General features: G+C 37.5%; 1 protein-coding gene across 43 annotated transcripts in view; it reads right to left on the reverse strand.

Annotated features, from left to right (window-relative positions):
- Sorbs2 (sorbin and SH3 domain containing 2) overlaps nucleotides 1–15,819 on the reverse strand; it is a 326,988-nt gene that overhangs the window by 49,351 nt on the left and 261,818 nt on the right. For 16 of the 43 annotated variants that reach the window (XM_040294542.2, XM_040294547.2, XM_078031050.1 and 13 more), the window contains 6 exons: nucleotides 14,334–14,400; nucleotides 13,627–13,671; nucleotides 11,378–11,567; nucleotides 9,055–9,169; nucleotides 1,242–1,400; nucleotides 481–564 (listed from right to left, as the gene is read on the reverse strand). In XM_040294542.2, the coding sequence (XP_040150476.2) occupies nucleotides 481–564; nucleotides 1,242–1,400; nucleotides 9,055–9,169; nucleotides 11,378–11,567; nucleotides 13,627–13,671; nucleotides 14,334–14,400 (660 nt within the window). Of the gene's footprint in view, nucleotides 1–480; nucleotides 565–1,241; nucleotides 1,401–5,448; nucleotides 7,673–9,054; nucleotides 9,170–11,377; nucleotides 11,568–13,626; nucleotides 13,672–14,333; nucleotides 14,401–15,819 lie in introns of those variants that run through there. The other 27 variants (XM_040294602.2, XM_040294606.2, XM_078031053.1 and 24 more) reach the window with 7 other exon arrangements.

Below are 15,819 nucleotides of genomic sequence, written 5' to 3' on the forward strand. Positions count from 1 at the left end.
ATTCATGGATTAATGAGTACAGCCAGCTCTCCAGGAACTTGGTGATTCCTCAGCAAATGGGATCTACACAATAGTTGTTGTTATTATTATTATAATTACCAACATGGTCTTGTTTGAACTAGGTCAAAGTGAACTGTAAATGAGTACAAATCCATACAGCTGTAATCATTGCCTAAATATTCCAGAACAGAAAAATCTTCAGCATATTAAATTTACAATTAATTAGGTACAAGATAATCCTGATGCATGATTTGGAAAAACCATACAGCAAGTGTCTGAGGGCCTTAGCCATTTTGGTACAGAAGTAATGTGGACTAAGTTCCACCGCATTTGTATATATATTGTGCATTCAGTTTTTTTTTTTTTTTTTTTTTTTGTTCTCTAAACGAAACCTCTCTCTTCCAATAATGGTACGATTTAAAATAAAGCAAACAAAAACATTCTCCTATTTATCTTATAGTAAAGGCTAACCTCACTTACCGGGCGTCCAAACTCCAGTTCTGAAAAGAATTTATACCAGGGCTCATTTTCTAAATCTATGTCATCTGGATTTATGCGATCAGTCTAGAGCAGACGTGAAGGAAAAGGGAAGGAAAAGGCACACTGAGCGAAGTGAGGGAAATGCTGTGTGGTATGAAAAACACGCGCGCATTCACACGCCAACATGCACCAACTCTCATCCAACAAACCTCAGCAGGAGAGAACGGAGGAAGTAAAGTAAAATGAGTAAAACCAGGATATGAAGATGAGCGTCAAGGTCCCTGGCTATTGCCCCTGGCCAAGGTTTCTAATTCTCTCCTTAGCTCCTTGCACAAACCATGTTAAACTCGCTATGGAAGCGTGGAGAGCACGCCCCAGTCTTAAAATAGGCTCAAGAGAGGCACCAAATGGCTCTTCTGAGGCTGGTCACATCATTGTCCCTGGCCTCTTGGTGACTAGCAGCCCCAGGATCTGAAGTCTGCCGACAATTCCCCCAGGTGCTGGGATCTGGAGAGGCTGGGACAGGGGGAGGGAAAGGGAGAAGAGATACAGGTGCGGGGAGGAGTAAGAGGTGCTGGGAAGCGGTTGGTTAGGGGGTTTTTTGGCAGGAAGAATCCAGGGCTAGGTGACAGGGAAGAGGGGCAGCCGGGGGAGGTGTGAGTAGCCAGCTTCTGACTTGGCCTTCTTAGCCTCTGGAGAACAGGGCTCCTCCTGAGCTTCCCCACGAGCGTTAGAAAACTTAAAAGAAGGAAGGAGCTCACCCGGATGGGAGAGAGAGCTGGGGCGCATGAGTTTGGCGCGGGGATGGCGCTCCTGGGCGGAGGGGAGGGGCTACGCGTGACTTCTCCATAGGGTGAGGTGGAAAGAGGCTTCCGGCCAGGTTCCCTTGGAACAGGTGTTGGAGATGTTGGGAGAGGGGGCTGTAAGAAAGAGGGGTGAAGGAGACACTGATTCATTACATAGGGTCAGTGCGTGTTGTGTGCTGTGTTAGGCCGGGGAGGAAACCTTTCAGAAGGTGCAAAGGCTCCAGTGGGGGTCGAGGACCAGAGACCCTCGGAATAGTCTGGCTTACTGCAAAAATGTAAAGATCGGGAGTGGGCAGTGAAGACAGATGGTGTGTTTTCAGCCACCCCAAGATTCCCTTTCCTCCTGCATACTTTGAGCTACTGGAAAGGCTCTGCGTGGAGCCAGATTTCCCCAAGTAGGTGCTCTGGATGGCTGGCCACAGGGGAGGGAGTGTGGGATGAAATCTCACCTTGGTTTCCTTGCCATTCTAATTTAGAGAAAAGCCAATTTTTATAATTGACTTGCTTCCCTCTGTTGGTTTCAGAACGTTGTATTTAAGATGGAAAAACTAAGGAGTGTTAACATAAACAGTGGGAGAAAATCCATACAATTACTTAAGTAATAGAAAGCAGACACCCAGCAGTTACTTAGCCCTCTCATACTCAGTGTGTTCAAATAATACTTGCCTGACCAGATTGATTCAGGCTGTTCCTTTTTTAAAATTAAAATTGGGTATTAAAGTACTACAGGGGCCTTACTACTTCTTTGATAATTATCACACCACACCAGTTAAATATGGTATAGTTGAACAGTGCAGTATATTAAGTGAGAAAAAATTCCTAAGAAAAATTATTTGGTAACCCTGGCCAGGAGAAGAGCTGAGACTCCCAAGACATATTCCAGAAGGCCCTTAAGCACTCACTGGTCCAAAGCCAATTCCATATAATTTTCTTACAATTCTTAAAGGAGCTCAAGGATTTCCACTGAATAGTTACAACTCAGTCTTGAAAGAAATATTCTGTAACTTTTATAATTTTGAGGGTTTTGAAATAGTCCATATTCCAACAAAAACCTCTATTTTATATGAACTCATTTTAGTGTTTGATTGACTTGTTGTATTTGTAACAGTTTTTTAAATCCTATGTAATGAATAGCCCTATGTAATGAATTAGTCTATATTGAATAATATACACTCAAAGTGTTTTTGTGTTGTGGTTTTGTTTCAATATTTATAGTAAAAGGTTGTAATAATAACTACACATGATGATGAAAAAGTTTGAGACATCATAACAAAAATAGTGCAAGGACCCAAGTTATCCAATACATGCAGAGATCATAATTACAAAGACTGTTTAATAACCCTAGGAAATGTAAGTGATAAGTGATGAAAAAAATGTAACATGTACTTGTGCAGTAGTTATTATGACACCCCAAAGCTGGCATTGGATGATTACAGTAAAAAAAAAAATGCACATATACAGAAGACCACACTGGTGTTCTGGTATTGAAGCTGTTTGTTTTTTCTTTCTTTCAAATGTCATTTTGCTTTGTTGTTATGACATTATTTTTGCAATATATAAAAGTATGAGAGAATATCCTACGGTGTATGGGAAAATGCTGCAGAACTCTTAAGACATTTTCCCTAATTTATGCCACTATTATATTGGGTTTACACTTCAGAAGTAACAGTGAAACTGGAAGAAAGAAAACATTCTTGTAACTACTTTGCCCTTTTCTGTTTAATAAAGAAATTTGATTCAATAGTTCTAAAAATATTAAGATTTTGCTATTACTAAAATATTATTTCTCCAAGTTATTATCTAGAACATTATAGATGCAAAATATAAATAATCATAGAAAGGTTTTTCTGGAATTGAGTTTCTGATAAATTAACATTAAAGAGAATTTTTCAGTAATTTTTCTTCTGTTTAGAGAGGCATACTAGTTCTCCCATAGGAAACTAATCTCTGATTATTTCAAACTTTATAGTTACTATAATTAGATAGTAGTTATTAATTCTTGATTTTATTACCTTTTCTTTCAAGTACAGTATTTTGTTTGTTAAGAGGAGATAGAAATAACTTCCATTAGAGGAAATAAATTTGCCTAAAAAGCATGAACAGCAGAGGGCAGCAAATTTACTAGCTACATGAGTATAATTTCACTTTGACTTCAACTTCAAGAAAATATGTAATGAATAGATAAACTAAGTTCTCATTTTATGCTGGGAACAATGGCACATGCCTAAAACCCCAGCTACTGGAGAGGCTGGGGTAGGAGGAGCACAAATTCCAGGCTACTCTAGACACTTAGTGAGACCCTGACTCAAAAAATAAATAGATAAGTAAATAAATAAAACAAAGAAAAAAGGAAATATGTTTTTATGGTAGAATATAGAAAAGGAACAGAATATCTATCGTTTGGTACCATATCTTATAATGGCAATGTCCCATTAATTATGATTTTTTCCCTATTAAAAATATAATTTATAATTTCAATGGGCAATGATCTAGACTTTATGCCAGTAGACATCAGCAGAAAAAAACACACAAAACAATAACACTGGTAGTCTTCAGTAACTTTGGCATATAAAGAAAGGCACACACCTGAGTAGAGCCTTTGTGTGAGATAAAATGTAAGTGGCAGAACTAGAATTTTCTCTTTGCTGTGGTTGACCTATTGAATCGCCTTAGTTACGCAACAATTAAACGCATTGTGTAGCGATTGCTAAGATTGCTAAGGTACACACAAACCTCACAATAATCAGCGACGTGTATACAGATGGTCAGCCAACAGAAATATATGAAAGCTAATCATCTCCCTCATTCAACTTTCCTCCTATAACAGAGTTATTTTAGGAAGTATGGTCATGCTTCATTCTAATTGCTCATAAAAGGCAGAAGAGCAGAGATAACTGATGTGATCTTTCTAACCCTCTTTTTAAGATCCCAGCAAAACCCTGCTTAATACAAGCTTTATGTCACCAGTGTAAGAGGAAATACTTAAGAAAAGCTATAACTATAAATCACACATCATCCTTATTTAAAAGCTAACAAGGGTGAACAATTTTTACAGTTTAAAAGCATTTAGCTGCTTTTGTGGCTACAGAAATTTCACAGTTCTCAGTCTTCTGAGACTTGCTTTATGTTGCTCCAAACAGAAAGAAGTATATTTTTTTCTTGAGAATTTATGCTCATTAACTTGTAAGCTTCAAAGCACTGGCTGTTAAGTATTATATTTATTGTAGATCCATAATAAAAAATGAATGCTGTACACATTGCTAGTTGGAATAATTCTTTATGGTTCAAACCATTAGATAAAACTTTCAAAATTTTTATACATTTATCTCTGAGTGGCAACTTTTGTTGATAAAGAAGCTCATGTTCATTCATGGTTTAAATCAAATTTCCACTCTGTATAGTGATTTCAATGCTTATTTCCTTTGGTTTTTCTTATTATGTGTAGGTTTAGTGATTGTAGGGAAAAGAGCATCTTCATATTGTTTTTTATTTTATTAAGTGTACAGAGGTCCTGATCAAATGCCTTTTAAAATTAAAAAAAATTAACATGGCTCATCTACAAGCATATTCAATTTAGATGAGACATAAAGTTTCATTAATATAATCCTGATAGCGAGTTCCTATGATTGCCTCTTGGAATAAATAATTGTGGAAATATGGTTCTGACTTACAGATCAAGTCAATTAAAGATGACTTCAACTGGTGATTGCAGTCATTTTCTAGATATCAAACATTAGGCCCATTTAGTCAACATTTCTAAATTTATAGACAAATGAATATTTATGAGCTTCAGAAAAGTGCATTTACTTTTGCTTTCCGGTTGAACAGCATAAATGCATATGCCACTGATTCCTAAGGAAGAAGAAGGTCTTTTTGCCAGGGTTTGGGAAGGACTTTTGTTCAAACAGTATTGCCCCCTCTGCCTCCTTTGTATCCCTGAGAATCATGGAATTAGTGAGTCATAGTTACTAATAGATGGATAGAATCCCTCCTGCATGTCTTGATGGTGACTCACTGGGCCTTTTGTCACTAGAAATGTGTGGCATTCAAAGATAAGCAACAGAACAAAGATTCAGTCTCTTCCTAATTTTACACTAACTGCAAGGGCAAAATCTTCATTCAATTTACTTAGGAATTTGGTGAGTTATTCACCCATACCCACCATATGCCAAGGCTTGTTAGGTGTGGGAGATAGGATGCTGCACCAGACATGGTTCCTGCCTTCAAGGTGCTTGAAGTTGAGAGAGGGACACAGACAAGTAAACAGGCCATGACAGTTCTGTGTGATAAGGGCCATGGGGGGTGGGGGTCTGCAGGTACCAGCAGAGAGAATTTTAAACCTAGAATTGAGAAGGGACAATTACCTGGAGGAAGTGTGACTATGCTAAGACACAGGATGAAAATTTCCATGTGAAGGAAGAGGTAGTGAGGAGAGGTTTCTGGGCAGAGGAAATAGCCTGTGCAAATGAGGAGGTTGAAAGCTCCCGGAGTAGCTGGAACCCAGTAGCAGGGAGGGTGGGAAGAGATGAGGCTGCAGAGGATGCTGGGACTACGTCATACAACGCGAGAGAGTGTGTGTGTGTGTGTGTGTGTGTGTGTGTGTGTGTGTGTGTGGTGTGTTGTGTAAATTATGTTAAAGGATTTGGATTTTGAACGAAGGACAATGGAGAGCCAGGAAAAAAATTTTGAGCAGGATATTTTATAAAGATTTTCTAAATATTGCTCTAGTTGTGGTGTAGAGATTAGGTTGGAGAATTCGGGAAATGGATCTTTAGGTGGCTGTTACCTGATCCAAGCAATGACAGGATCAAGTGTAATTCAGGCAATGAACAAGTATGGACCAGAAGAGAAAAGTGACAGTGGTATCTCTCCTTGTAAGCAGGATCTTGAGTTCACTGGGAGAGAGGGGATTTGAGTTGACAACTGAGAAAACTGAGCAGATGGAGAGGTCCTCTAAGAATTTAAAAGAGCAACAGAGAAATGCCTGACTATTGTGTATGGTTTTTAAAAATTAAAAACAAGAAGAGCAAAGAAATGCTTTCAAACCCTCTTGGGGTAAAAAGACAGGAAGGTGCATCCCTAATAGCTTCAAACCCCTTTGTGCTGTCCATTTGTCTTACATCACTCTTATTTAGCAAGCTTGCACTGTGTCCTCTACATCTGTGTGTTCAAGACACTTAGAATGTTCTGCAAACAAGATTGATACGTAGTACCACTACCCTTAGGCCTTTGTTTCCCCACCTCCCCAGGTTATAGAGGACTGGAATGGATTCAGGATTGATGTTGTGGTGGTTGGGAGGGAGAATAGACTAGTCCTATAACACAGTGCCTGACTAAAATGATACATATGACTTGCTCAAGTCATTTGGCATAACGCTAGCTCCCAATAAATTTGTTTAGGAAGGATTAAAATTTTGGTTCTTTCCATTGCTCCATAGATCCATTCTCATTTCCTTCAATGTTTCTAGGTTCCTTTCACTTATCTTTTCCTGTGACTTACAGAACCTATACATACCCAAATCTCTGACAAGGCTCATGGCTCTAGAACTTTCTATCTTTTTAGGACAATTAAGTATTGGGTCATAATTACTCATGGCCCAGGTTTCTGGCAAAGTAAATAAAATACACTAACTTATTATAAATCAGTCAATAAACTTAATTTATACTGCAAAATAATCAAATAGACTTAGGTGGCAGTTGAGTCCCAGCTAAACGTTTCCCACTCAGCTAATCTAACACAGTAGTGATCAAGTGCACCGGGCATGAGTGCACCCACCAGCTAAGTTAGTTAGGTACTGCCAGTCTCTTTGTCCATAAAATGTGAATACCACACATCTGCTTTCTTAGGGTTGTTGGGGACATTACATGAGATAAGGCATAAATAACTAATTATACAAGCGTGGCACATAGTAAGTGCTCAGTAAAGATTTGCAATGACTGTTTTGGTTGTTGCTATTATTACTGCTACTTTAAAACAAGGAGTCTTTAAAGCTTTAATCTAAAGACTTCAGTAATGTAGGAATTTGAGTCACAACAATAGGGCTCATAAATGAACTTTAGGTGGGCACAGGGAGGATTCTTTAGGTGTGCCATTGAAGAGGTTGCTTATTGGCACAAATACAGATCTAGAAGTGTATGTACACTCAATGAGAGACTTGAAGCTCCTTAAGGCAGAGACACTGTCTTGTTCCCCATTATGTCCCTATCACCCAATATAAAGTCTGGCACATAATTGGTGCTGAGCCAGTTTTCTTGAATGAGTAAACCATAGCAATATCCTGATGGGAAAACTTTTGAAGTTGACTCTGTTTTCTGACACTCTAGCTACGAAAGCATTTCAGTACAATCACAACATCCACCATCCTAGGAGTCTTATAATTATTAGAATGATTATTAAAGTTTTGCTATTTATTTCTAAATATGATATTTTCAATTTCATGGAGTGGTAACATTCTGTTTCCCTTAATTCTCATTCTGGGAAATTTTAAAGTACCTCGATATTCAATCGTATAACGTAGAAAATGGGTTATAAGTTTGTAAAATGGAGTCTGCGAATCAGTGATGTTCCTTTTTTCTTTTAGTTTTTTGTTACTCAAAAACATATGAGTTGTTTGAAGAGAGCCACAGGAGACTTAGATAAATGTCTGTTTGAATTATATGATTATAAGGTTTCGAGCATGCTTCTTAAAAACACCACCACAAATTAAGGGTTTCCAAAACTAAATCAAGGACACTTAGATTGGGTGTGGTGAGGCAAAGGTTTCCAATTAAATTTCAGGGCTGGCTTTGCATTCTAGTCTGTTTGATAGTGTGTTTTCTTAGTTACTCTTGGGGGAGCTAACAAAACTTTCTTTTTCCTGTTCACTGATCCCAAAATTCTTTTAAGGCAAGGACGAAAGTAAATTGATATTGACATAAAAGGTTTTTCTAGAAGCAGGCTTGGAGATGCAGAGGAATTGCAGAGTTTTAAAGAGGGTCTGATCTCTGAGTGGAAGCAAAGGACAAAAAAAAAAAAAAAAAAAAAAAAAGGAGATTGGGGAGAGCAAAAATCCAGGGGACCAGGGAAGAACCTATTTGTTAACTTTAACTCTTAGAAGAAGCAAAGCATTTTTCTCAGGTTTACATATCTTTTTGTTTGCATATCCTTAAAATAAATAATTAGAAAAAATACTGCAAAATGAAATAGTCTTGATCCTAGAATGACAATCAATCGGGATGCTTGAGGCTTGGTAACCTGAGAGGGATTTAACAAAAATCAATTAAGTAACTTGTTATAAAAAGGGCATTTAGAAAATTTCCCCTTAAATTAAAGAAATATTAAGAAACCATTATGGAAGGCAAAGGATGAACCTTCCTGTGTCTGCATATATTAGGGAGATTAATTAATAATCTGTCTCATTGGCAACCTAGAATAGAAATTACATGTTGTGTTTATGAGTGTTTTGTTTTTTAATTAAATCCAAGTTCATGACTAAGCACAGAGTAGCTATGCTAATGAATCTAGCATATGTGCGTACACGAACACATTAATTATATAAATAATTAGATACATATTAAAAATATATATCATAAATAGCTATGATTATTAAAGTGTACCATTTCTAAGACAAGATGCACAGATCATGAAACAAAATAAACATGATTTCTAAATAATGCCAATAAATAAACTACCTTGTGACAAAAATCACTAAACGATGTGCAATTCAGGTTTATTTGGGAACCCTGGCAGCTTACTGAGTGGGCATTCTGATTTATGAGAAGTGCTTACTGGTCTCTCATGCTGCAAAATTGATGACTTCCCAGGTTCATATTCAAAAATACTCCTTGGCTCAGACCGAAATTTTCTGGTGTCCACTTTTCTGTCTGGAGGATCCCAGTCATGCCTAGAAATAAACAACAAATCACACACTAAAATAATCCTGTATGCTTAAAGCAGCTGTACACAAACTATTTGCTCTCTGTTTTCAAAGTTAATTTTAGCAGAGATTAAAAAAAAAATCTCAGGACAAAAAGTTAATTTATGAAAATAGCACATATTGTATATTTTGCTTGACATAAATGATTTAAGGAAAGTCATTCTTTTTATATTCTATTTCCTGTATTTTTTTTTTTTCCATATGGGACTATCCCACTGCTGGTTCAAAAACTCACATGAGGGGCTTATGGACACACAGGCGATGACATGTTAGTAAACTCATGGGTCAGTAATGGCAGCTGTGTATGTTTGAGTTTAAAGAATGTGGCAGGAGGTAAGTGGCAATATAGGCTCTGTGAAGCTATGAGAGTTTAACCCACCACTCGCTGACTAGGTGTCCTCCATCCAAAGTGATAAGGAGTAGCACACACACCATATTTGATCCTATTTCTTACAAGTGGTAGAAGAGTTTGTGAGGAGTTCAACAGAAGCACTTGGGCTGACATACACAGAAACATGCAGAGTGGCGTGGGAGACCCTTTTTGGTGTCAGCCTTGAAAAACCAATATCGGTCTCATGGGAATCTGCTTTTTTTTTTTTCTGAGCTCATATATCATTCAGAGACTGTCACAAAAGGATTTAGCAAGTAAAGCTCCAAGGAAGGACTTTGAAAGTCAAACTTTTTCAGGCTGGGACTAAAGAGGAAGGCATCTTTTAGAGAAGGAAGAAAAATTTGTTGATTATAGATTTCTCAGGAAAAAGGATTTTCTGACTTTAGATTAGGGAAATTCTGACTCCATAGATGGGAATAAAATTCTGACTCCAAAGCATATTGGAAATAGAAGTGCTCCAAGAGGGAAACTTAGGGGCAAGTCCTGACAGTCTAGTAAATTGCTGAGCAATAAAAGACCCCTTAAACGTTTTCAAGTCTTTGTTTCTTCTATAAGACAGAGTAAAAATGTGTCTTTTTCTCTTGCAGAGGGTGTTTGAGCATTATGAGAAAATACATATAGGAGCCATCTGGAATTTTTAAATGATCATCTTATGTCTTTACTGGGAAATAGTATATTTAAATCTGAGTTAGTTTTGGTCATTTCTGATAGCAAAGACACTATTTTGTGTCTAAATGATTATTTTTCAGTTTTAAGACATCACACTTTCTAAACACATAATTCATAAGAGATCGATATTAAAATGAGAATTTCTTCACATGTGATTTGTGTCCATTTTTGTGACATCATGGACCCTATAAGGATCAGTAATTATTGACAAGGAGGTGTTGTATTTAAACTTTCTTAAAGGGTTTCGATAGATGATTCTTAATAACCAGTATTAATAAAGACTAATTCTTATATCCTTACTTGTTCATTGCCAGCATAGGCTTTGGATTTAAGCAGAGCTGAGTTTGAATCCTGGCTTGGACATACTAGCTGCATGAGCTAAGCAAGTTTCTGCAATTTTTCAAATTAATTGTCTTTCTCTCTAAATTAGAATAGGGATGTTCTCAGAATTAAATGACATAATATGGGAAAAGTGCCTATCTAATGAGTTCCAGATAAAGATTACCTATAATAGGAATATAGTGTCATAATCCTACTAAAAATGACCTAATGAAAATGTGTTTGTAGATTTTTGTTTGAGTGTGAATACTCTGAATAAAAATATTTCAGTGGAATGAAAATTTAGGATCAGCTAAAAAAAAACTGGGGAAAATGAATCATAGACATTTATTAGCTAATTCCTTATTTATGGTTAATGAATAATTTCCTCTGGTTTCAAAAAAATATTTTCTTAAGCTAGTATTTCAGATCTGAGGAAACTGAAAATTAACTGTATAGACCCTCACCTGCTGTAGCAAAGGAAGTCTATGTAAATTATTTCTATTTATTTATCTCATATATGCACTTATTGGATCAAAAAGTAGAGGCTGTGTCCACTTTACTTGAAGTTTAACTTTGTGCATTTGAAAGATATTCCAAATACAACAGCATGACCCAACAAAATGCTTGCTACAGACTCCATAGTGGTGGGCCATATGGTTTATGTAAGGACTAATAAAATGGCACATATGTTCTCCCTACAAGACAAGCATGGATTCTTCTACTGAATGCCATGGAGCTTTATTTTGTATTCTAAATTAGGTATAGGCCCCTTTGTGGGATGCGGAATGCCTTACTTTTCTGTTGAAGACCGATCTCTTGGTCGGAGCGGTGGGACCGGAGGTGGAACATGTGGGGGAGGCACGGGAGAGGATGCATCCTTAAAGGCATCGGTGCCGTTGTCAGAGTGGCTTTTGGAAAGAGGTCTGTAGGTCTGGGTCTTTGCAGCAGGATGTGACTGAGTGCTGTAGGATGGGTGGTACAGACCTACCATGAATAAAACAAAAACAAAAATAAAAAGTAACATTTAAAAAAGCATGAAGTTGTTCATGCCTTTCAATATACCCAATGATTTTGAAAACTATTATCCACAAACATTCATAATGCACACATTAGATGGTATATCATGTACCAATTTGTAGTATTGTCAACTTAGTAATCATTATTTATTATTTAATAACATCACATATACAAGCACTGATGACAGTAAATCTTCATCAATTATTTTGGAATTAGTAACAATTCAGACTATTAATAAGAACAAACTTACAGGCACTCAGCAAATTTTCTCATCGATCATAGGCTAATAACATTGGTAAGGTTTCAGAAGAAGATTAAAAATTTTTTAGACCTATTTCCAAATATCTGCTGATACTTTAAAAACTCTGCTTTATATATGACAATTAATATGTTAATTGCAATCAAACAAAACCCTGAACAAGATGTATCCATACGATGCTATGTGAGGCACAAGGGAACATAAACACTCAATAAGCTTCTAGTAAATTTGAGGAAATGAAGTAAATGCTCAGTAAGCTTCTAGTACATCTGAGGAAATGAGGCACAAATAGAATTATTACTGAAAATAATTGGTAACATTTAATAAAGACCAAATGAGGAAAATATACTAAGAATTAAAGGAAATTATAAAATGGTAGATGGGTCAGAGATGCTATCATAAAACCCAAGGGACTAGTCATCCCTGAAGGATTACTTTGGGTGGACAGAAGAGGGTATCAGGGATAAGTACAAGACAAAGAGAAGAGGGATGTGGGGTTAGTAGAAAGGGAGAAGACTAGTTGCAGTTGCTGTTTCTAATGATTAAACGATAAAACTTATAGGAATTCTGGCTTTCCCTGCACTAATTACTCATGGAACATCATCTTCAATATTTAAAAAATCACAAGAATTCTGAATTTCCACAACTGCAATATTTTGGGGTAAGTTTATTTGCATTCCTCTGTTCCTCCCGAAGATCCACGCAAATTTCCGTGACAAATGTGAAGAGACAACATCCACACTTACAGTTGTTGCCTCAGTTCTACAGTCAGACTTCAACTTTTGAGCTAAATAAAGGAGGTAAGTTTGGTAACTGGAAATAAAGATGGAGGGGAATATCTTAATGGACTTCCCATTAGAATCTGAGGGAGCCAGGACCTAAAACCAGAGATTCGTAGCTAGCTAAGCTTGCTTTCCTCATTTTCCCTCTATTTGTCTTTGGAAACTAGTAGCAAAATATCTAATGCTTTTAGGGCCTGAATGCTGGTTCTTCAGGGGTCAAGGAGCAGGGAGCCTCACACAGTTCTGCTGCCAGATTGGCTAAAGGACCCCTAAATGAGAACAAGCTGATGAACAGTCCTGAGCCTGTGGCTGGGCAGGCAGAGAAGGCCCTTGGTGGAATACCTGAAGCAACATTTAGGAAAAAGTGATAAAAGGAACCATGTTTTCAAGGATCTCTCCCTCCAGCTGAAGACCACTTCACAAGGTGCCAGAGTACTCAAATACAAGTGGCAGTGCCCCGACTGAAGTTTTTCTATCAGGTTCAGTGGCAATTCCGAGTTAGAAAAGTGGCCCAGCCAAGTGGGATTTTTCACATCCCTCAATGAATGACTGCATTTTGGAGCAGAAACCTGGACAAGGTCACAAAACACTTGGCTTGATTTGTTTTTTGGGGGAAGTGTATTTGAAAGATCGTTAGCAATTGTAATCACTCTCTCTGCTGATAAAAGAAGATCTTTATCTTATTTTGTACCCTGGTCAAAATAAGATGTTCTTTCACCCTGTCCTTCACACTTTGGTTAAACATTCCTGAAACCCAGATAGAATGAGACAAAACAGTATTAATTCTCATTTCCATGAGAAAAGATCAATCTTTTTGTTATGCATGCTCTAAAAAAAAAAAAAAAAGAAATCAAGCAACCTCCTAATTATAGGAACCACAGTGTGGTCAAACAGAGGGACAAAACAAAGTGATGGTGTAGTTCTTCCAACATTGTTGAGCATCCAATCGTCATGACAAGCAAGGAAACCCATCGGCCCATCCTACCTGCATTATATGTGTAAGGAGTATTGTACATGTCTGAGTCATCATCTAGAAAATGAAACATAAATATTATGGTAGTACAGATTCTGTCACCATGCCATAACAACACAGCAGAATTTCAGAGAAACACCAGAAATTTGCTAAAAGAGCAATGCATTTTTCCTAGTTCATAATATCCATTTATGTTTCCAAGTACTGCTTTTTGCTGAGCCTCTCTGGACTGACCTTTCTTATCTTTAATGTATTTGCCTTATGGCCCTCTTCACAGCATGCAAAGCCCATGCCTTGTTCTCACTTCCCTAGGAGGCTTGTTAACTGCAGGCAGCAGGCTCAGCCAGCCCTGCCTACATCACTCTCCTGATAAGGAGCCAGCGCTCCAGGCAGGAGGGAGAGGGGAGGAAAGAGGAGTCCGTTGAAATAGACAACATGCCCAGTGCAGGATGTGAACAGGGAAGGATGGAGGGACAAGACCAGAACACTTGGCAGTGTCCAAGGTGCTCCTTCTAAGAGGCTTCCTGGCAGCTTGGGGGTGAAGGAGAGGCACACATCTGTGAGTTGAGGAGTGATAAAAGAACAGGAAGAATGTTGAAAAGAAAGGGGGCATGAGATTCACTAGGGTCTTGACATTTTTGTGTGAATGAAATCATGCGAAGGAGGAGTAGATCTCCTTCAAACCACAAGGCCCCCAACAGAAAACAGAACATGCATACCAGGCTTGTGCACCATGTGGATTTGCTTAAACATAGTCTTGTACCAGTCCTTGGGTCGGTCAACTGTCTGTAATAGAGAATAGCCAATAGTTAATAAAACTGACCCGAGGTAAATATTGCTTTTCAATGTCCTCATTGCTTGTAGTTTATCTTTTTAGTAGCAATTTCTATTTAGTTATAAAAATTTTCTGACTCTTCACTATTACTTGGTGGTGATTTTAGCAATTTATCCTGTTATATATGCAAATTATAATTCTATTATCCCACCTCTGAGTTCATACTGAGTTGGAGCGTTAGATGCTATGGTTTTATTTGTTCAAATCACAGCTGTGCACTGACTGCATCTAGCTCTTTATATGTGACATTACCTTATTGTACATCGGTAGAAAAGTAAACATATATCTTTATAATCATAACTAAATGTTTTGCTTGACAAAATCTTTATCCCAACTCTTTCAAAGTTACATGGGCAAGAAATTTGACTATTTTGTTTGACACAGTTAGCTAAATAAACCAGATTTTCTAAGACTGTTCTCTTGATTTGGAAAGTTTGGTTAGTACTGCTACAAAAGTATTCTTGTACTTGTTAGCTTGAGCATTGGTTTATATTTTATATCCTGATTTTTCTTTTGGAAATAGAGGTACCACATTTTTCATCTGGAAATTGAGGGTCCTGTGCCAGATGGCTTTGGCAATGCTGCACAAGTAGATTAACAATAAGGACTACTTGACTTTATTTGCCAATCACCTCTGCATTCTCAACTCTTCCTACAATGGAAAACTGAAGGCAGCTCATTGACTATACAGTCAAATGGCTGCAGCTGGTAGGAAGGACCATAGTGATAAAACAGGAGACTGGCTTTTATTTGCTGGCTCAAATGGAATAGTTAAACATGTATCTTTTTTTTTAAGTTATATTTTTTAAAGATGAACACAATATCTTTACTTTATTTTATTTATTTTTATGGGGTGCTGAGGATTGAACCCAGTGCCTCATGTGTGTAAGGCAAGCGCTCTACCTATCGCTGAGCTATAACCCCAACCCCAAACATGTATCTTTTAAAAACTTTATTGCAGTGCTGAGGATGGAACCCAGGGCCTTGATGTAGGCAGGCAAACGTACCACCTCTGAGCCCAACCCCTGTGCAACATTTAAGGGACTTTTATTTCCATAAAAGATCAACTTCCCTTCCATTAATCTTCATTTCTTTTATAGTATAAGAGCAACAAAAAATAATACATAACTTTGTGCAAAAATATTTTCTAGCCAAACTTGGATGCAACCAATGGGAACAACGAAGCCTAATAAGTCAACTAACGTCACTGAAAATGGCAATGTATTTTGACGGACAGGAATATTTTGCTCAATTGTTGGAGGGCCTATATCAGGCAGGATTTCACAGTTATGCCATCTGCTAGCTTTATATGGTGAGCAAAGAGATGCCAGGCAATGCCCCATCAGTTGGCAAAGGAGAACATGAAACTA

The sequence above is a fragment of the Ictidomys tridecemlineatus genome, chromosome 14, assembly GCF_052094955.1.
Source record: "Ictidomys tridecemlineatus isolate mIctTri1 chromosome 14, mIctTri1.hap1, whole genome shotgun sequence".
Classification (NCBI taxonomy): domain Eukaryota; kingdom Metazoa; phylum Chordata; class Mammalia; order Rodentia; family Sciuridae; genus Ictidomys; species Ictidomys tridecemlineatus.